The following is a 21,917-nucleotide window of genomic DNA, read 5'->3' on the forward strand; positions in this document are numbered from 1 at the left end:
AGGCTGCTGTGTGCAGCAGGAGATGCCCCGACGGCAGCCCAGCAGGAGGCAGAGCCAGCACCGAGCACCGCACATGTCCCGGCTGCAGGGGTCCAGGGAAGGGAAGGAGACTGGGAATCCTCCTCACCAGCCGCTGCCTGATAGGAAGTGCCGGCGTCCTAGCTGCAGAATTTAAAGGGGCAGTGCTTCTAAAGCAGCAAGTGGTCAGGAGGCCCTAAATAGCTGCTCAAGGACAGGCCCGGGGGGGGGCATATGCCACCCTGCCCCCTGGCTCTGCTGTACTCACTCTATACACGGGATACCTGCTCCTAGGGTTCACACACAGAAAACAGCTGCATTGTGCTGTACGGGGCGCTAAGACCAAGTCTGCCACTGGGTGGCGCTGACGAGCTGCCGAAACTACCGCTCTAGTGAGTCACAGTTTCCGGAATCTGGACGTCAGAGATCACAGCCTGTAGGGCGGGCTCACAAAGTTATGTAATTCACTTCTTATTGGCTGAAACACAAAGGGGCGGGACCAGACATCTATAAATTTTGCAGCTGCGTCCTTGTCCTGACACTTCGTCGTCGGAGTTGCTACAGCACAGTGGCTAGTGTGTGGAGTCTCTGCCGGGTCAGGGTCCCAGACTGACTAAGGAGCGGAAGCCCCTGGGAAGCGAATGAAGAAACACCTTCTACTACTCTTCACATACAGAGGACTTGTGAGAAAAGGAAAAAAGAGCAAGAGACGAAAATGGCCAATTATATTATACGATCTGCCGTGCCCGGAGACTGTAAGGACATCCTGCGACTCATAAAGGTGCGAGGCCTGTGAGCCCGAGGCCTGTGAGCCCCGGCTGTGGCCGCCATCTCTCCTCCGGGCTGCAGTCTTTCCTGTCAGCATATTCCGCAGCACTGGGCATCTGGTGTGACCACAGCCTGGCAATCTATCACTCACTGCTCACTTTTATAGGAAAGATTTTTTTTTCTTGGCTAGAAAAACCAAGCTGCTGTTGTTCACACTGCCCCTCCAGGATTTGTTCAGTACTGCAGCTCAGTTCCATGTCACCGGAATGGAGCTGCAGTACCAGACCCAACCAGGGAACAGGTGTGGTGCTGTTTCTACAAGAAAGCTGCATAGTTTAGTTGCCTCCTTTCTGATCTACTGGTCTGTTTTTAGTGTTTGGCAATTTGAGTAACTTTATTATTTTTTTTCTTTAAGGAATTGGCAAAATATGAAGAGATGGAGAACCAAGTGGTGTTAACTGAGAAAGGTATGTGTTCTGAAATGTCTGTGTACATCAGTAATCCAGCTTCTCGGAGCACCTGCGGATGTTATTTTTAGACTTGGTATGGTGGGATTGTTTTGCTGGACTGATCCTAGGATGGGCGCTGTGCCAGTCCGGTCCCGTGAGTCCCTGGAACGCATCTATGATAAATAAAGTGGATCATTGGGAGGGGGAGGCTGCTTGTAAGTCCTGTGTAACATGCAGAGCTAATCGTTTGTCTTCCCTGCTCAGATCTTCTAGAAGACGGCTTTGGAGAACACCCTTTCTACCACTGTCTTGTTGCTGAAGTACCGAAAGAGAACCAGACGGTTGATGGTAACCAGATACTTTCTTTTGCTCCCTTTTTGATCCTTACGACTTGTATTGAGCCTTGTGGCATTTCTTGTATTGACCCTACTTGTGAGCAGTTGCAATATGTTAAATCATTTTCTCTAATTTGTCCCCAATCTTCAGGTTACAGTCTCTAGCTTCGCCATGTACATGGATGGCCCTTCCGTGTACATGGGCGGGTGGGGAGGTAACTAAAAGATCCGTTACACAATAACATAGATGAGCGTGAACCGAGGTAAGGCCACTAGGGGCATCCATTCAAGAATAACCAACACGGCAGCTCAGAAAACGAGGGCTCTAGTGGAGAACAATGAGATTATTCCAACTGCAGAACATTCCCCACCATATCTTCCAAGTGCAATCTATTGCTAACTGGAAAATTTGACCTAGGGGCAGTGTTGCCTGTAAGAAATCTATGCACCTTACAATTCCATTGGGTGGACATCAATGTTCAATTTAGATATTTTTTTTTTTTCTTTTGTGAGCTGCTTTTTTTTTTTTTTTTTTTTTTTTTTTCTTCCCCTTCTCTCCTGCCTTTAAGCATTTGGATTAACCTAAGCCATTCTTTTTTGGAGAGATTAAGATGTTAATGGTGCTGTGGTTTACTGTTCTGAACTGCCGTGTCAAAGGAAAACTCAATATATTTCTATAGTGGCAATTCCATGCTACACTCAGTACATGAATATTGAAATGTTAATGTGACTGTTATTAATCTGTATGCATGGACTGTATTGACAGATGTCCCTGTAGACTTTAGATTGCCTCCTAAATGTTTTGTTTCTTTAACAGGCTATACGATTGTTGGGTTTGCGATGTACTACTTCACGTATGACCCATGGATAGGGAAGCTTCTTTATCTGGAAGACTTCTTCGTGATGAATGAGTTCAGAGGTATGGTTTGAGTTTTTATGCAAATCTGCGCATTAAACTGTTTAGTACTTTTACATTGCTGGCCAATTTTTAGCTCAAGTCAATATACGAGATCAGTGGTGATCCATCACCCAGCACCACCTCTGAGCTGTTAACATCATAGACTGTGGACTGATAGAAGCTGACCTACAGCATTGATGGAGCGGTCCTGTTCTGCTTACATTTTTAATGGAAGCTAATCAGGAGTACTCTACCACTCTACACCTCTATAGTATACAGTGATCTGCTACTGTTCACATCTGGCTGGAGGCCAGACTAGGTGATTGGTGAATGTCCAACGCTCTGCACCCCTTTCACTGAGCTACTATATTGACAACAGTCCTTTAATCTGTTTTCTATATGTTGACTATTTTCTTGTCTCAATCTAGGGTCAGGAATTGGATCTGACATATTCAAGCACCTGAGTCAGGTGAGTTTTCTTTGACCTGACAGGCTTTTACATTGGTAAAATTGACATTAATTTGTGAAGTGTTTAGGATTTTTCAAGTTCTTATTAGGAAGCATTTTTCAGTAGTGCAGGTGCCATTTTCCTTTAGTTGATCATATGTTGATAGTGATAATTTGTTAAAATCACAGCTTACAATTCCCAACCTAACAATCATATGCATTAAATGCATTCAATCAGCAGTGGAATACAGATGGGGAATGGAGTGTGAATTGGCTCTTATGTGAAGTGGACATGGGCGCATCAAGGCTTATATTTAAACATTGTGGTGGGCTATAGTGTTGTCTTTCCACAATACCCTATGGACCACCAATACTAACAATTAGGTTGAGTATTGTCGATGTGGAAAGTCCATAAATGCATTAAAGTTCTTTAGCTGCATATTTCATGGTGCACTAGTGCCCTGCATATATTATTTATTTATATAGCACTAACATATTCCACAGTGCTTTAGTTTGCACACATTATCATTGCTGTCCCCATTGGGGCTCACAATCTACATTCGCTATCAGTATGTCTTTGGAATGTGGGAGGAAACCGGAGAACCCGGAGGAAACCCACACAAACAGAACTTACAAACTCCTTGCAGATGTTGTCCTTGGAGGGATTTGAACCCAGGACCTCGGCACTGCAATGCTAACCACTGAGCCACCAGGCTGCCCCTATATAGAAAGTTTAGATATTGCGCTTTGTTAAAACTTTGATACATGTGTAAAAGCTGTGGAATTAATGGTGTTATACATAAAATAAATTACATGGTTACTAATCATTCACACTAGTCCCATGATCCTGGACTTGTATGTAATCTTGGCCTATGTTTCACACCTAACTGACCTGCACTCTCGCTTGCCAGATTGCCGTGAAGTGTCGCTGTAGCAGTATGCATTTCCTGGTAGCAGAATGGAATGAGCCATCTATCCGGTTCTACAAGAGACGTGGAGCATCTGATCTTTCCACTGAAGAAGGCTGGCGCCTCTTTAAGATCGACAAAGAGTACTTGTGTAAGATGGCAGCTGAAGAGTGAAGCCGGTGTATCCCACAGGAGAATGTTTAAAAATAAAAATACTTTTGTTTGCTAGTTATGTAGTGTTTTACATGGTGACTAATTCAGAAACTTTAGTACCAGTGACATTGTAGCATGAGATTCACTCATAGCTCTTCGCCAATTTCCATTATGACAAGACAGTTCTGAAAGCCCTCCAAACACAAGATCCTCAGTTGTGTAAATATAACTTCATTCTTGTAAGTCGTTGATTGTGTACAATGTACACACTGGTATTTAAGGTTTTTGTATCATTAACCTGTTTTTACGAATTAAAGAGCAGCACTTGTTCTATGTTCTCGTTGTGTCACATTTTTACAATTACTGAATTCTTTAGGCTTGTGGATAGATGTGATCAGCTCAGACCCCATCCTATGATGAATGGGAGAATCTCTAAGTGTTAACAGTTTATATCTCACGACAATGTTCATTTCAGCACTTGTACTATAGAGAAGTTATAAAATTGCAAGAGCCACTTACCAGGACTAATATATAATGGTGGAGCGCATGAGGGCTGTTGGCACATCCATTCTGTATTGTCCTGCTGGACCTGTGAATTTGGCGCTAGCCTTGTTGCGTTGTATGTTGGTCACAGCAGAATGGCTATGGGAACATCCCTGACTCCAAGATTTAACCCCACCAATAATGCCTGGTGACTGGCATGGAATGTTCTATAACTCTTGTGATAAAACTGACAATTTACAAAGGCCTGGTTAATTGTTTCACTGGCAATAGCCTCCTGTTACTGGTTTGTTCAGTCTCTAGAATGTGGAAGCTATGCTATTTTAAAAGCTGCTTTAAGTAATTTTATGAACTCTGGATGCTGTTGACAGCAGCTTCTAGGGGTTAAACAGCAGGGTCAGTTACAGCAGACACCTGCAGCATTCTCACCAGTATTCAATCAGTAAAAAAATTGTCATGGGTTAATCATAAATGCTTAAAATGGCTGAATTCTCCCAATACAACTGTGTCCATTGAGTCTAGAAAAAGGAATACATGACTCTTCTCATGGGGTATTTCTAGAGTTAGGTGCACACACTAAAAGGCCAATTCGCTAAGCCTGGCATTGTACCTTCCAGTCTTAATGAAGGTGTTGGGTACATTCATTAGAGGCACACCATTTAATGCATTTTACACCTCAGTGGTGTTCACTTTGCCAGAAATGTTATGCCAGTCCTAAACTGGCATAACACTTCAATTAAGCAGGCACTGCCATATTCTGGCCACTAACAGCTGCAGAAATCGGTGCAGGAAAGAGGGACTCTATATATAATTGGCATACCAGACAAAACACTTACGATTGGTAACTGATCCAAAAATACTTAAACACTTTTTCCTCTATATCCTATAAAATTTGCTTTGTTCATGTTTAGTAATTTAAGTGTAACTTCATTTTTCTTTAATTTTAGTCATATGGATTCAAATCTAAGTAAGACTAGATCCCAAAACAAAGATGTTTGTAGGCAGCAATTATGAAGTTAATACATTTTACTAATAAACATCCATACATATTAATCTGGAGTAAGGTATGTGTGGACATGGATGTGTTAAGTCAAACCATGACTAATCGGTGAAAATGGCCGTCAATACCTTTTACCAGGCTGGATGGAGACCAGACAGGTGGATCTAGATCCTAATGTATCGCTGAACAGAAAAGCATGAATGTTTCAAAAGGTTATTTACCTGGATAGACGAATGCAGTAGGAATGAAGTCCAGTCCCTCTGCTGTCTATTAGGTTTTAGTCTGACATGAGTTAGGATTGTCATGCTTTAGGGCTAGTCTGATATGTTTGGGGTTTGTGCAATTGATTTTGTCGCACTTTCAATAATCTGATGGTAACTGATTTGACTTGGGTATTTGATTTCTTATGTATACCTACCTCTCAATCACTGCAACTACCCCTATACGGCCAAGCATATAAATACATAAGGATCTTCTCGATTTGATCTATTTACTTGATGCAGAGGATTTATCGGCAAGACAGTTAAAAAAAATAAAATAAATCTGAGAATCTTATTTACAGCACTTCTCTCATCTGAGTGAAAGACCTTGATACAGCTGTAGAGGCATCCACGTTTTTAGGCCTAACCAGAGGTGGCCTATGTTTGTATAGCACTTTATTGGGTGGTGGCCTTGGCTTTGTGTAGGGATGGCCTACATGGCGCCGGGACGTTTTATCATATCCCCAGCATGCCAACCTCTGCTGTCGGGGAAGGAGACTTGGGGTTAAGACACCTATGCCCTTAGATTTTTTTTTTTCTTAATTGATATACGGGTATGTTTTATAACAACCTGAAGATCACCTGAGCATGCTCGGGAAATCTCAAGTTACGAGTATACTCGCTCATCACTAGCCTTTAGTCTTTATGGAGATCGTAGTAGAAGTGACAGCTCACCAATGAGAGGACGCTTTAATCATGCCATACCTAGATGATTTTTTTTCTCGGTCCCCTATGACAGCACTACGGAGAGAGGGGATCCGCCCTTCAGGGACAGGAAACCTACAGATAAAAGGGCGGTACCTCTCCCTCGCATCAGTTGGTTTCCTGTCCCTGACGGGGAACCTCTTCTCGGTGGTACCTGAGAAGCCGTATCACGGACCGGGCAGTTGGGTTCCGGCCGCGAGGAGGCTCCTGCCGCGGCTTGTCCGGCACCCGAAGCCGCCACCGCTGGAACCGAGGGGTTCTTCAGGGTGTGCGGGGGAGAGACCGCCGCCAGACTCTGAGGGACGAAGGGGCGCTGGTCACCCGGAGCTCCTGTGCCAGCTACTGCACGCTCCGGGTGCAGAAAGATGGCCGCCGCTCCGGAAATGCGGCATTAACTTCCGGGTCATCTCCGCGCGCATGCGCGGTAATCTCTCCCGGGTGGATGTGCGCCGGTCCGGAAGTGCGCGCCGGATTCAAATAGGGAGATGGTGCACACATAGTTGTCACACTATCTCCCTGTAACCATGGAGAACAGCGATCCACAACAGCTGCAGGCCAGGCAGCAGCACCATAAGAAGGTGGACCCCAAGAGCTCCAGAAGAAGTGGGTCTAGCAGTCGGTCCACGCAGCGCAGCAGATCTGCTGCAAGGACTAACTCCCCTCCTCAAGAGACTCCTCTACCAGACCCGGGCCCTCCTCCAGAACCGGTACCTGCCTCCACATCCGAATGGTGAGTGATCTCCGTGAAAGTACATATTTTATAATGGGGTTCCCTCTTCTCCCTTACTAGGGTAAGAAGAGCCTGGAGAAAAAGAAAAATAGGGCCTTCCCCACCTGTAGCAAAGCTTTGCCGGTAACCTGGAGCAAAAAGCTTTGTAAATCTTGCATTCAGCGTTTATTGTGTGAAGAAACCCCTGATTTCGCATCTGAACTTAAAACTATAATTAGATCTGATGTTCAGAATGCCCTGTTATCTTCCAAAAAAGGGAAGGATAAGGTGAAGGAGACGGTATTTTCTCTTCGCCACGACAGCACCCACTTGAGAGAGGGGATCCGCCCCTAGGAACAGGAAACCCTATGGAGAGATAAAAGGGGCGGTCCCCCTCGCTCCCACAGTTGGTTTCCTGTTCCTACGGGAGACGCTTGGAGAGAAGAGGATACCCAGCCTGGATGCCGCTTGCGCAGTTTACCTTTATGGGACGGCAAGGGCTCCAGAAGCTGGAAGCAGCGTCGGGGGTCCTATGGCAGCTTCCCCCCTCTGCTGGCAGGTACCGTGAGGCCGGGTCTGGGGAGTCGCCTGGCTCACGAAGATCCACCCAGCGGACCTGCGAGGACCAAATCGCTGGGTAAGGAGATCCTGCGGCGCCATCTCTGATGGTGCGCAGGCAGCGTGAGTCCGGTACACTGTCTCCCGGAAGTAGTATCGTAACTTCCGGGGTGATTCAGGAGGGACGGCGCCTGCGCTGAAGCTGGTGGAGGCGCAGGCGCATACAGCAGAGCCGCGACCCGGATGTAGCGGTCACTTCCGGGTGCGGCAGGAAGCAAGAAGGCGGCCCCCATTAGAAAAGGACGCCGGCACTGATCCTCCGGCGTCCATCATGGCATCTCCGCAGGACCCGGCGATGGCTTCATCCGAAGTCACCGCTATTGCCCCTGGTAGCCGGACAAGCAGCAGTCGCAGATCATCTTCTTCTAAAAGCGCCAAGGATAAGAAATCAGGCCGGTCGGTTCCATCTGTGCCTCCGTCTCCTCCTCATCAGCCGGTATTGTAACAACAACCTCACTGGGTGAGTGTGTGTGTGTACCCCCTTAGGCTGATTATGCTCCCCCTCTTTGTCTATATTCCTTAGGCAAAAAGAACGGGGAAAACCAAACACATACAATGTGCTTTATGCTCTCAGCCGCTCCCTGATAGTTATTTAAAAAAGCTGTGCCAGCCTTGCATCGAATCCACCTTACGAGAGGAATCTTCAGTAAGGTCGGAAGATATAAGAAGTATGATTAGAGAAGAATTACAGGCCTTCCGAAGCTCGGAAAAAATTCCCGAGGGTAGGAAAAAATATAATTCCCCCAGGTCTGAGCAGTCCTCTGAGTTTGAAGATAAAGATTCGGATGGTTCCCAAAGGATCATTTCCTCAGATGATGAGCGGGATACATGCTTTCCCACAGACAGTATCAATAATTTAGTCAGATCAGTTTGTAACACTATGGGTATTGAGGACACAAAAATCCCTAAAACACCACAGGACGTGATGTTTGCAGGCCTATCAGAGAGGAAAAAACCTTCTTTCCCTGTAATTCCAGCAATTAAAAATGTAGTAAAAAAGGAGTGGGAAAGCCAGGGACAAAGAGGATTGCCGTCTTCGTCAAAAAGGCGCTATCCCTTTAATGACGAAGATTTCTCCATATGGTTAAAAGCCCCAAAGGTAGATGCTGCAGTGGCTTCCACTTCTAGGAAATCTTTGCTACCCGTGGAAGATTCCGGCTCCTTGCAAGACCCGCTGGACCGGAAAGCGGATACCCTTTTAAAAAGAGCATGGGAATCCTGTACAGGAGCTTTCAGGCCGGCTATATCAGCCACATGCACTGCCAGGTCCATGTTAGTCTGGTTGAATGATTTAGAAGAAGGATTAAAAAGCGGCCTTTCCCGAGATAGACTGATTTCTTCCATACCATTAATCAGAGGAGCTACAGCCTTTTTAGCGGATTCCTCAGCTGATTCCATACGGCTAGCTGCCAAATCGGCAGGTCTGACTAACGCCGCTCGTCGAGCCTTATGGCTAAAGGGGTGGAAAGGAGATCCCCAAACAAAGTCTAAATTATGTGGTCTTCCATGCCAGGGTGAGTACCTATTTGGTACCAAGTTAGATGAGATACTAACTAAAGCGGGTGAGAGGAAGAAGGGGTTCCCCAATAATACTTATCTTCCATCCTACAGGAGAGCGTTCCGAAAGCCCATGTTTAATAGGAGAAAAGACTATAAAAACCAAGACCGCTGGGCTAATAAAGACTTTAAACAGAAAGGAGCGTTTTTCGGAAAACGTCCATTCAAACCTGAGGATAAACCCCGTTAGGACAGATCTACCCGTTGGTGGTAGGTTGTCTTTCTTCTCTTCACAATGGCTGACAATGACTTCCAATCCATGGGCAACTAGCCTTATATCTACGGGTCTAAAATTAAAATTTGCCCGAGTCCCTCTGGACTTATTCTTATTGACTTCCTTAAGGTCTCAGTCACAACAAGAGGCCTTAGAACAGGAAATAATAAATCTCCTGTCCAAAGGGGTACTAGTGGAAGTCCCTTTTCATCAAAGAGGAAGGGGTTTTTATTCCCCTTTATTTTTGATTCCGAAACCAGACGGATCGTTCAGAACGATAATTAACCTGAAAAGACTAAACGTCTTCTTAAAAAACCAAACCTTTAAAATGGAATCTATACGATCAACTATAAAGCTTCTGTTTCCCCATTGCTTTATGGCAGTACTTGACCTTAAAGATGCGTATTACCATCTACCAATCTTCATCGAACATCAGCAATATCTACGGGTGGCAGTTATGATGGAAGGTCAAGTAAAGCATTATCAATACACAGCAATGCCCTTTGGACTGTCGATAGCTCCGAGAGTCTTCACAAAATTAATGTCTGAAGTAATGTCATATTTAAGATTAAAAGACACACTGGTAATACCATATTTAGATGACCTTTTGGTAGTGGGCAACTCCCTTTCCCAATGCCATCAACGTTTACTGGATACAATTTCATCCCTGCAGGAATTGGGGTGGTTAGTAAACTGGGAAAAATCCAAATTGTTCCCCACAACTCGACAAACATTCCTAGGGCTTATTCTAGATTCTACAAATCAAAGGTGCTTTCTTCCCGACTCTAAGCAATCAACAATTATAAACAAGGTACAATCGGTGATTAATAACCCCCTAATTTCTCTAAGAGAAGGGATGTCCCTTCTTGGTTCTTTCACATCGTGTATTCCGGCTGTCCCGTGGGCTCAATTCCATAGTAGGAAATTACAGTATCAAATTCTACAGGAAGAAGAGAGGTTACAAGGCCAATTAGATAGTCGGTTATCTTTACCATCAGACGTGTTAAATTCTCTTACCTGGTGGTTAGACCAGAGTCATTTTACCAGTGGGGTTCCCTGGGTGGTTAAACCTTCAAAAACAATCTTTACCGATGCCAGTCCTAGTGGTTGGGGAGCACACTTAGGAGATCAAATAGTTCAAGGTCTGTGGTCTCTTAGAGAATCGAATGATTCTTCTAATAAAAAAGAACTGAAGGCTATCTATCATGCCATATGTAAATTTCTTCCGCAGTTACACGGAACGCATACAAGAATCTTTTCAGACAACATGACAGCGGTGGCATACATAAACCACCAAGGGGGAACAAGATCAGAAGCTCTCATGTCTATAGCCGGCGACATTCTATCCATAGCAGAGGAGCACCTCCTATCCTTGTCAGCACTGCATGTGAGAGGAGTCGACAATCCAAAAGTGGATTTCCTCAGCCGCCACACTCTCCGCCAAGGAGAGTGGGTTCTCAGCCGTCGTATCTTTTTAATGATAATCAAAAAATGGGGCACTCCCGAGATAGACCTTTTCGCGACGAGACAAAACAGACAAGTCAAAAGGTTCGCTTCTTTGTTCCGATACGACAATCCAGATATCTTCGATGCTCTGCAAGTCCCATGGACATTCCAGAAAGCATATGCCTTTCCCCCATTAATACTTCTTCCAACTGTGATCAGGAAGATAAGGGAGGACAGAGCAAACATGATCTTAATAGCTCCGTTTTGGCCCAAGAGGCCATGGTTTTCCTGGCTGAGAGCCATGTCGATCTCAGACCCGTGGATCCTTCCGGAGGATCAGGATCTTCTCTTCCAGGGCCCCTTCAACCACCCTCATGTGAAGGGTCTGCGGTTGACAGCCTGGCATTTGAGAGGCAGCTGCTAAAAATGAGAGGATTTTCTAACAAAGTAATCGACACTCTGCTACTAAGTAGGAAAAAATCCACCACATCCATTTATGTGAGAGTGTGGAAAAAATTTTTAAACCTCTACCCAACAGCACTATCAAACAAAATTCATATCCCTATGATTCTAGAATTTCTTCAAAAAGGGCGCGATTTGGGTCTGGCAGTCAGTACCTTAAGAGTGCATATTTCTGCGCTGGGTGCTTTATATGGTCACGATATTGCAGGTGATAGGTGGGTAGCCAGGTTTATCGCAGCTTGCCAAAGGTCAGAGACAGTTCAAATTCCCCATGTACCACCTTGGGATGTTAATTTAGTCCTTGAAGCTCTAACAGACCACCCCTTTGAGCCACTACATTCAGCTCACATAAAACATGTCTCCATCAAGACAGCTCTTCTTGTCGCGTTAGTATCAGCTAGAAGAGTGAGTGACATACAGGCATTATCGATAGATCCACCGTTTATGTCTATATTTCCAGATAGAATTGTCCTAAAAACAGACCCTTCCTACTTACCCAAAGTATGCACTAAATTTCATAGGTCACAAGAAATTTTTCTTCCCTCCTTCTATGATAACCCTACGAATCAGGAAGAACAAAAATACCACACATTAGATGTGAGGAGAGCCATATTAGCCTATTTAGACAGAACTAGCGCCTGGAGGAAGAGCAGGGCTCTTTTTATTTCCTTCCAGGGCCATAGAAAAGGAGATGGAATCACGAAGGGTATCTATCTCGGTGGATTCGGGATGCAATATGTCTGGCCTATTCATCCAAAGGGGAGAACCCGCCTGAGACTGTAAAAGCACATTCCACTCGGGCGATAGCATCATCCTGGGCCGAGCGAGCGGAAGTTCCAATAGAACTCATATGTAAGGCCGCAACCTGGGCTTCTCCTACTACATTCTATAATCACTATAGATTGGATTTATCTTCTTCATCTGACCTGTCCTTTGGTAGATCAGTTCTTAACACTGTGATCCCTCCCAAATGACTATCTCTGAAAGTCTCTCAAGTGGGTGCTGTCGTGGCGAAGAGAAAACACCGGATTACTCACCGGTAATGCTCTTTTATAGAGCCACGACAGCACCCCTTTACTTCCCACCCTAATGAGTTATTTTTATAGAAGCACAATTAAGGGTGTTTTGGTTCTTGTAGTTAGCCATACTTAAGTTAACTAATGATTAATGATGAAATCAAATTGCCTACTAATTCTGGTGGGCGGTTCCTCGCAATCTCTGTAACCCAACTGTGGGAGCGAGGGGGACCGCCCCTTTTATCTCTCCATAGGGTTTCCTGTTCCTAGGGGCGGATCCCCTCTCTCAAGTGGGTGCTGTCGTGGCTCTATAAAAGAGCATTACCGGTGAGTAATCCGTTGTATTCCCACTGTCCGATCCTCATCTGAGGACGTGGATTCTGACGATTCTAAATCCTCCCTGTCTTCCTCCAATGAAGATTCGGGCCGTCATTGCTTCCCACTAGAGGAAGTGGACGCTCTAGTCAAAGCCGTCAGAGCCACTATGGGGGTTGAGGATCCCAGACCCGATAAAACGGCTCAAGATATAATGTTCGGAGGTTTGGGACAAAAAAAGCGGAGAACTTTTCCTTTAAATTCCAATGTCCAGACACTGATCAAAAAAGAATAGGAGAAATTCTTCAGTGCCCTCGCTTAAAAGAAAGTATCCCTTTGAGGACGAGGCGTCCACTTCTTGGGACAAGGCACCAAAATTGGACGTAGCGGTGGCCAAAGCCTCGAAAAAATTTGCGCTCCCGTTTGAGGATATGGGTACCCTCAAAGACCCTTTAGATAAGAAAGTGGATACCTTTCTTAAAGGGGCATGGGAATCGGCTGGGGGTAGCTTGAGACCTGCAGTTGCAGCGACCTGCACCTCCAGGTCTTTAATGGTGTGGGTTGACCAGCTGGAAAGCCAGATTAAGGATGGGTCACCCAGGAGTAAATTGCTAGACTCAATCCCTGGAATTAGGGCAGCAGCAGCGTTCCTAGCGGACTCAGTACGTTTAACATCCAAGGCCGCTGCCCTCTCCAACGCAGCTAGGAGAACCCTATGGCTTAAGAGCTGGCCAGGGGACCTCCAAACAAAGCTGAAATTGTGTTCTATCCCATGTGAGGGGAATTTCTTATCTGGAGAAACCCTGTATGACATCCTCCAGAAAGCTGGAGACAAAAAGAAGGGGTTTCCAAACCTGGGGCCAGCCCCATTTAAACAGTCCTTTCGGAACCGAAAATGTTTTCGTCGGAGACCTCCCAGAGAACAGAATAAATGGGAAGAAGGGAGAAGACGAGATAGAGGTTACCTCTTTGGCAACACCTCCCGTGACAAAAAGCCCTCCAAATGATATTTTCCCTACGGTGGGGGGAAGGCTCACCTCATTTCTTCCTGCCTGGAAGAAAATTTCCAACAACACCTGGATTTTAAAACTCATATAATCCGGTCTAAAAATAGATTTTCTTTCTCCCCCCCCCCCCCAAAAAAAAATTACATAGTGACAAAAACAAGGTCTTCGGCAGCAGAACGAGCGGCATTAGAGAAAGAAATTATTTCCCTACTGCAGAAATCCGTAATTCAGGAAATCTCCCCTGAAAAAATGGAGGAAGGGTTTTTCTCCCCTCTGTTTCTAGTACCGAAACCCAACGGGTCCTTTCGGACGATTATAAACTTAAGAAACTTAAACAATTATGTAAGAAATCACAAATTCAAAATGGAAACAATAAAGTCTACAATAAAAATTCTTTTCCCAAATTGCTACATGGTCGTGATAGACCTAACCGACGCATACTACCATGTGCCCATCCACGAACAATCTCAAAAATTTCTCAGGATGGCGGTCTCCATAGAGGGAAAAATAAGAAACTTTCAGTACAGGGCCCTCCCGTTCGGGATCTCAATTGCTCCGCGAATATTCACGAAAATAGTAGCGGAAATGATGGCCCACATAAGGGAACAAAAATTATCATAGTCCCTTACTTGGACGATTTTCTTATTGCAAGCGACTCGGCTCAAAGTTGCAGACAACAAAGAGACCGAGTAATGTCTATTCTAACGGACTTGGGTTGGCTCATAAATATAAAAAAATCAAAGTTGGAACCCTGTCAAGTACAGGAGTTCCTAGGGCTGACGTTAGACTCCCAGGTTCAAGAATGCCGACTCCCGGGCCCCAAAAAAGACAAACTATTAACCATGATAGCACAGACCCTACAAAACCCCTCCATGACTCTAAGGAGGGCAATGTCACTGCTGGGCTCTCTATCTTCATGCCTGCCGGCGATACCTTTCGCACAATTCCACACAAGGGAGCTTCAGTGGCACATACTGGCAGTTAATATTAAAAAACAATTTGGAAAGCAGCATTCTAAATTCCTCCGTTATTCATTCCCTTCTCTGGTGGGGAAAGAACCAGAATATTTCAAAAGGAATTCCTTGGGTACCAAAAATATCTCGAGTAATAACAACTGATGCGAGTCCCAGGGGGTGGGGGGCCCACATGGAAGAGAGTGGCTCAGGGCAACTGGTCAATTCAGGAACTGTCAGCATCCTCAAACCAAAAAGAACTTTGGGCGGTGCATCGTGCTCTTCTATCTTTCCTAAACTACATTTGGGGACATCATGTCCGAATTTTCTCGGACAACATAGTGACAGTAGCATATATAAATCACCAGGGAGGTACAAGGTCTCGGTCACTGATGAGTTCCTCCGCCAAAATTATCAGCCTTGCGGAAAAAAATCTACTATCCCTTTCTGCGCTACATATTCAGGGTTCAAAAAACGAGAAAGCAGATTACTTGAGTCGAACCCAGTTGAAACAAGGCGAGTGGTCCCTGAATCAGTCTGTATACAACCAGATCACGGGAATGTGGGGAACCCCAACAATAGACTTGTTCGCCAATTGCAAAAACAAAAAAGTAAGCAAATTTTGCTCACTAAGCCCGGAAGGGAATCCCCAGGCTCTGGATGCCTTTCTGATCCATTGGACACACAAGCTGACATACGCTTTTCCGCCAATCATTCTGATTCCGGCAGTCATTCGGAAAGTCAGAGAGGACAAAACTAAAATGATCCTTATTGCCCCGTTCTGGCCAAAGAGGACATGGTTTTCCTGGCTAAGGATGCTATCGGTCTCAGACCCATGGGTTCTACCGAATTTGCCAGACCTACTACAGCAAGGACCGATCTTCCACCCACAGGAGACGAACTTGCATTTGACAGCCTGGCTTTTGAACGGGGACTATTAAAAGAAAGGGGCTTCTCAGACAACTTAGTTGCAACATTGTTAAAATGTAGAAAACCTGTTACTACTAAAATATATGGGAAAACATGGAAAAAATTCTTGTCTGTCTCCAAAGTAAAAATCCAGGAGGGGCCCTCAATTAATAAAATACTTGAGTTCCTACAAAAAGGACTGGAACAGGGGTTAGCGGTTAGTACTCTTAAGGTACAGATAGCAGCCCTGGGAGCACTCTATAACCAGAATATTGCAGCTAACCCGTGGATAATAAGATTCATTAAAGCGGTAACAAGAGCAAAACCTGTAGTTACCCAAAAGATGCCCCCATGGGACTTAAATTTAGTCCTCTCAGTGTTATCTGGTCCTCCATTTGAACCCATAGACATGATTCCCATTAAAACACTGTCACTTAAGACCATTCTTCTGGTAGCCTTAACATCTGCGCGCAGAATAAGCGATATTCAAGCCTTATCCTCTAACCCACCCTTTACGAAAATAATGGATGATAGAGTCACTCTTAGACCTGACCCGGCCTATTTGCCAAAAGTGGCATCAAAATTCCATAGGTCACAAGAAATATCCCTGCCGTCCTTCTGCTCGAACCCCAGAAATGAGAAAGAGCAGAACTTCCATAATCTAGATGTCAGAAGATGCCTAGTCCAATACCTAGATTCCACCAGGGAGTATAGGAAGGAAGGCTCTTTGTTTGTCTGTTTTCAGGGTCCCAAAAAAGGATTCCGGGCATCTAAAGGTACTTTGGCAAGGTGGATAAAAGAGGCAATAGCGTTGGCATATTCATCCACGGGGAATGCGATCCCGGACGGTATAAGAGCGCATTCCACAAGAGCAGTAGCTACCTCATGGGCTGAGAGGTCAGAGGTATCAATAGAACAAATCTGTAAGGCGGCCACCTGGTCATCACCGTCAACCTTTTTTAGACACTATAGATTAAATCTAGCCTCTGTGTCTGACTTGACCTTCGGTCGAAGGGTTCTTGAGGCGGTGGTCCCTCCCTAAGCTTAGTCTCTGCAATTATCTCCGTAGTGCTGTCATGGGGGACCGAGAAAGTCATAGTTACTCACCGATAACGGTGTTTCTCGGAGCCCATGACAGCACTCGCTTATTCCCTCCCATCACGAGTGCGGTGAGCACCTTTAATTACATATGATTTATATAGTTTATATAATATAGTCTAGGCACGGGGTTCCTTTTTTTTAAAGAAATGTTATATGGTTTTTTCTCTGTTGTAACTAACCTGGAGGTCCTCCGATGCTCTGTAAACCAACTGATGCGAGGGAGAGGTACCGCCCTTTTATCTGTAGGTCTCCTGTCCCTGAAGGGCGGATCCCCTCTCTCCGTAGTGCTGTAATGGGCTCCGAGAAACACCGTTATCGGTGAGTAACTATGACTTTTTATTCTAGGCAGATCGGTCGAACATTGCAGAGGTCAGGGCTACCTTGCTGGATTTGGGTTGGCTACTTCATTTGAAATAATCGAGGCTAGAACCCCAAATGGTGCAGGATAGTCTTCCGGACTCATTGACCCAGGGTTGCGATGTCCCAGAGGAGGAAAAGGAGAAGGTGTCCTACCAAGTGTCAAGGGCATTAGTTAATCCTACTACAACTCTCAGAAAGGATATGTTGTTGGTGGGAACTCTAACCTGTGTTCCAGTATTATGGGCTCAGACAGATGTCAGGACATTACAATGGGACATTCTATCAAATGAGTGCTTTAAAGGGACAGATAGAATGAAAAGCTTACGCTCTCTTCAATGACAACTCAGTCTGTCCTTTGGTGGTTGGAGACGGAGAATATATCTAGTGTAGTCAGTCCATTAGACAAATCAGATGTTGAGTCATTATTACAGATGCAAGCCCGCAAGGATGGAAATCTTGTGGTCCACGGTCATTGGACAAGGGAGGAGAAATTAGGTTCCGCCAACAGAAAGGAGCTCCTGGCAATACAATTGGCCATAAGGAAGCTCTTTTCACCTACAGTGACATGTAAAAGTTCTACTATTCAGAGACACCTGCACAAAATATGGCCATCATGGAAGTCATCAGAAAAAAAACTTTCCTGCAGCCTCACCTTAAAATTCAGTATCAGAAGTATGCAAAAATAGTAACAATAATATGCAGAAGAACATCTAAACAAGCCTAATGCATTTTAGAAACAAGTCCTACGGACCGATAAGGTTAAAATAGAGCTCTAGCTACAGTGAACAAAGGTAGGTATGGAGAAAAAAAGACTTTCAGGAAAAAGAGGATGGCTTCTACAAATGAATTAAGATCCTAAACATTTTATTTTATTATTATTATACATTTTTATAGGGCCATTTATTCCATGGCGCTTTACACTTGGAAGGGGCAAATATAGACAAGTACAATAAACATGAGCAAAACAAGGCACACACAAGTACAGAGGGACAGAGGACCCTGCCCGCGAGGGCTCACAGTCTACAGGGGATGGGTGAGGATACACTAGGAGAGGGTAGAGCTGGTCATGCGGTGGTTCAGCAGGCTAAGGATCAGTGCAGGTTGTAGGCTTGTCGGAAGAGGTGGGTCTTCAGGTTCTTTTTGAAGGTTTCCATGGTAGGAGAGAGTCTGATGTGTTGGAGTAGAGAGTTCCAGAGTATGGGGGAAGCACGGGAGAAGTCTTGTATGCGGTTGTGGGAAGAAGATATAAGAGGGGAGTAGAGAAGGAGATCTTGATAGGATCGGAGGTTGCATGTGGGTAAGTACCAGGAGACCATGTCACAGATGTATGGAGGATACATACATCAAAATCCACAATAGACTACCTGAAAAGGCGCAATCTGAAGATTTTACAATGGCCCTCACAGTCCCCTGATCTGAGCATAATTGAAAATCTGTGGCTAGTCCTCAAAATAGCAGTGCATAGATGTCGACCCAGGAATCTCACAGAACCAGAACAATTTTCCAGGAAGAATTGATGAAAATCCCTAAAATAAGAATTTAAAGGCTTTTGTCTGGCTACAAAAAGCATTTACAAGCTGTGACACTTTCAAAAGGGGGTGCTACTAGGTATTAACCATGCAGGATGCCCAAACTTTTGTATTGGTCCAATTTCTTTATTGTAATTTTTAAAATGGAAAAAATGGAAAAAAATGTTTTGCCTAAAATACAGTACAAAGGAAATCTTTAACTTTAGCCCCTTTAGAGATCATTTAATCTTCACCTTGCATAGCTGTTCTCAATAACAGTCACTTTGACCAGGGGTGCCAAAACAATTTTTACATGTCACTGTATACAGGGGCATCATGTAAGGATCTTGTCAGACAACAGGGTGGCCATAGCTTACATAAACCACCCAGGGAGAATCAGCTGCCTAGGGACGGTGTCCAATCAGATTTTTCAGATGGTGGAAATCCATCTCTCATTATTATCACAACTCCACATATGGGGAAGGAGAACTGCAAAGCCGACATCCTGAGCCACATGCAGCTGAAAAAAGGGGAGTCGGCTTTGAATCAAGTAATAATAATTTTATTTACTTAACATCAACATATTCCACAGCACTTCACAATTAAGCGGTGACATATACAGACAGTAAATTCAATAAAAGGTAAGACAGTTTAAACAGTTACAGTGGGAGTGAGGGCCCTGCTCGTAAGCTTACAATCTACAAGGAAATAGGGGGATAATATTCAACCAAATAATAGACTTGTGGGGGCTTCCATACATAGATCTATTTGCAAACAAGCAGAACAGGAAAGTGAGGAGATTCTGTTCAGTGGATCCCATAGGAGGCCCACATATAGTGGATGCCCTTCCTAGTCAAAAGGAACTTCCACCTGCCCTACGCCTTTCCGCCAGTGATGTTAATTCCAGCAGTCCTGAGGAGAAACAGGGAAGATCAAGTGAGGGTAATCCTTATAGCCCTGTTTTGGCCCAAGAGATCGTGGTTTTGGTGGATGAGGATGATGTCAGTCACCGAGCCGCGGGTTTTACCAGGGATTCCAGAACTGTTCTTCCAGGGTCCAATTTGGCATCCTCAAGTGGCCACTTTGCATTTAACACCAGGGAACTTGAGAGGGCGCTTTAAAAGGATAGAGGGTTCTCACTGAACCTGTTCACAACCTTGCTACAATGTAAAAAGGCAGTAAAGACAAAAAATTATGGCAAAAGGAAGTTTCTGATTAGCTCAGGGCAAGAGTAGAGGATGGAGTACCGGTCAAAGCCATTATGGAGTTTCTCCAGAAGGGACTAGAAATAGGATTGTTTACTAGCACCCTTAAAGTCCAAGTGTCTGCTCTAGGTGCTCTATATAATTATGAGTTAGCCAGTAAAGGGTAGATATCTTGGTTCATAAAAATTAGCTTTTGATCAAGGCCAATTCGCGGTTCAAGAATACCACCTTGGGATTTGAAACAGGTGTTTACAGTTTCAACCAATTTTCCATATTAATTCAACATGAGTCAAAATCCTGCCGTTGAAGACTAGCATCCAGGTGGCTCTGACTTCAGCACGTAAGGTTAGCAATATCCAGGCCTTGACGGTTAATCCCCCTTTTACACAGTTCATGGAAGACAGGGTGATCTTGAAACCAGACCCAGCCTACCTTCCCAAGGTGGCCTCCACGTCCCATAGGAGTCAGGAAATTGCTCTCCCTTCATTTTAAATTCAATTTAATTCTAAACCTAAAAATCACAAACCTAAAAATCATAAATAAGAAAAATTCCATACTCTGGATGTTAGGAGATGCCTAATGAAATGTAAGCAGTTCTTCTTTGATGGCTTGTGACCATCCATCATCCATCATCCATGGGAAGCACAGTGGCTCAGTGGTTAGCACAGCATCCTTGCAGTGCTGAGTTCCTGGGTTCAAACCCCACCAAGGACAACATCTGCAAAGAGTTTGTATGTTCTCTCCGTGTTTGCGTGGGTTTCCTCCGGGTTCTCTGGTTTCCTCCCACATTCCAAAGACATACTGATAGGGAATTTAGATTGTGAGCCCCAACGGGGACAGCGATGATAATGTGTGTAAACTTGTAAAGTGCTGCAGAATATGTTAGCGCTATATAAAAATAAAGATTATTATTATTATCCTCTTGATTACATTCCAGATGTTTTCAATGGGCTTCAGGTCTGGAGATTGGGCTGCCCATGACAGGGTTTTGATGTGGTCGTCTCTTAATTTTTGCCAGAGCTGTATGAGACTGAAAGCGTATATCTTCCTCACAATGCCAGCAAACCTAAAATAGTGAAGGTAGAAGTCAAAACTGGAATAGGAGCTTGTAGTTCTTTTCTTACAGTCTAGTGGAAATGGAAGATTTATAAGTGAGGATTCATCCCATCCTCAGAGAAAATGGTAGGCTCTAACTCCTGCTCCTATCATCCTATGATGTCAGATACGATAGCTCTTACGAGTTAAATACAATTATATAGATGCAGATTGTATACTTGGGGAGTTTACATGGCCGCTATTCCAAAAGTAACATCTGTGGTTTTCTTAAAGGTGTGAGAAGCCATTAGGTGGACAACATGCCTGAGGACAGTTGGTAATATGCATTTTTGTGCAAATTTTGAGACATTTTAGCTGAACAATTAACTTTTTGTACTAAAAATGTGCAATAAAAGGTTAAAGGGAATCTGTCAGCTGGTTTTTGCTATTTCATCCGAGAGTAGCATGATGTAGGGGCGGAGACCCCAATTCGAGATATCACTTACTGGGCTGCTCGTTGTAATTTTGATGAAATCACCGATTTATCTGCTGCAGATCTAGCAGTTCTCTGAATGCTGAGCTCTGTTTAACCTCTCCCTCACTACTGATTGGCTGCTATCTGCCTACACTGTGCATAAGCAGAAAGTTGCCATCTGTGGTAGGGGCGGGGTTAGACAAAGTAAGGGGATTACATGACAGGAGACACTAGTCTTCCAGTGATAATCACCTGCTGATAAAATACAAAATTTACTAAAGGCCCCGTCTCACATAGCGATTTACCAACGATCACTACCAGCGATACGACCTGGCCGTGTTCGTTGGTAAGTCGTTGTGTGGTCGCTGGGGAGCTGTCACACAGACAGCTCTCTCCAGCAACCAACGATCAGGGGAACGACTTCGGCATCGTTGAAACTGTCTTCAACGATGCCGAAGTCCCCCTGCAGCACCCGGGTAACCAGGGTAAACATCGGGTTACTAAGCGCAGGGCCGCGCTTAGTAACCCGATGTTTACCCTGGTTACCAAAAAAAAACAAACAGGACATACTCGCCTTTCGGTGTC

General features: G+C 44.6%; 1 protein-coding gene across 1 annotated transcript; it reads left to right on the plus strand.

The window, feature by feature from the left end:
• Nucleotides 1-243: 243 nt before the first annotated feature.
• SAT1 (spermidine/spermine N1-acetyltransferase 1) lies at nucleotides 244-4,309 on the plus strand. The gene is made up of 6 exons (XM_077294591.1): nucleotides 244-799; nucleotides 1,202-1,253; nucleotides 1,500-1,583; nucleotides 2,388-2,489; nucleotides 2,897-2,937; nucleotides 3,827-4,309. Exons 1-6 carry the CDS (start codon nucleotides 734-736, stop codon nucleotides 3,995-3,997), a joined length of 516 nt encoding a protein of 171 aa, XP_077150706.1. The 5' UTR covers nucleotides 244-733; the 3' UTR covers nucleotides 3,998-4,309.
• Nucleotides 4,310-21,917: the final 17,608 nt, after the last annotated feature.

Source organism: Ranitomeya variabilis, chromosome 3, assembly GCF_051348905.1.
Source record: "Ranitomeya variabilis isolate aRanVar5 chromosome 3, aRanVar5.hap1, whole genome shotgun sequence".
Taxonomy (NCBI): domain Eukaryota; kingdom Metazoa; phylum Chordata; class Amphibia; order Anura; family Dendrobatidae; genus Ranitomeya; species Ranitomeya variabilis.

Excerpts from the sequence above, each read along its gene's own strand:
- SAT1 (XM_077294591.1), top strand. The coding sequence starts at position 734 with ATGGCCAATTATATTATACGATCTGCCGTGCCCGGAGACTGTAAGGAC. Across the intron at positions 1,254-1,499 it reads AGTGGTGTTAACTGAGAAAG|ATCTTCTAGAAGACGGCTTT; the intron begins GTATGTGTTCTG and ends TTCCCTGCTCAG. Across the intron at positions 1,584-2,387 it reads AGAGAACCAGACGGTTGATG|GCTATACGATTGTTGGGTTT; the intron begins GTAACCAGATAC and ends TTTCTTTAACAG.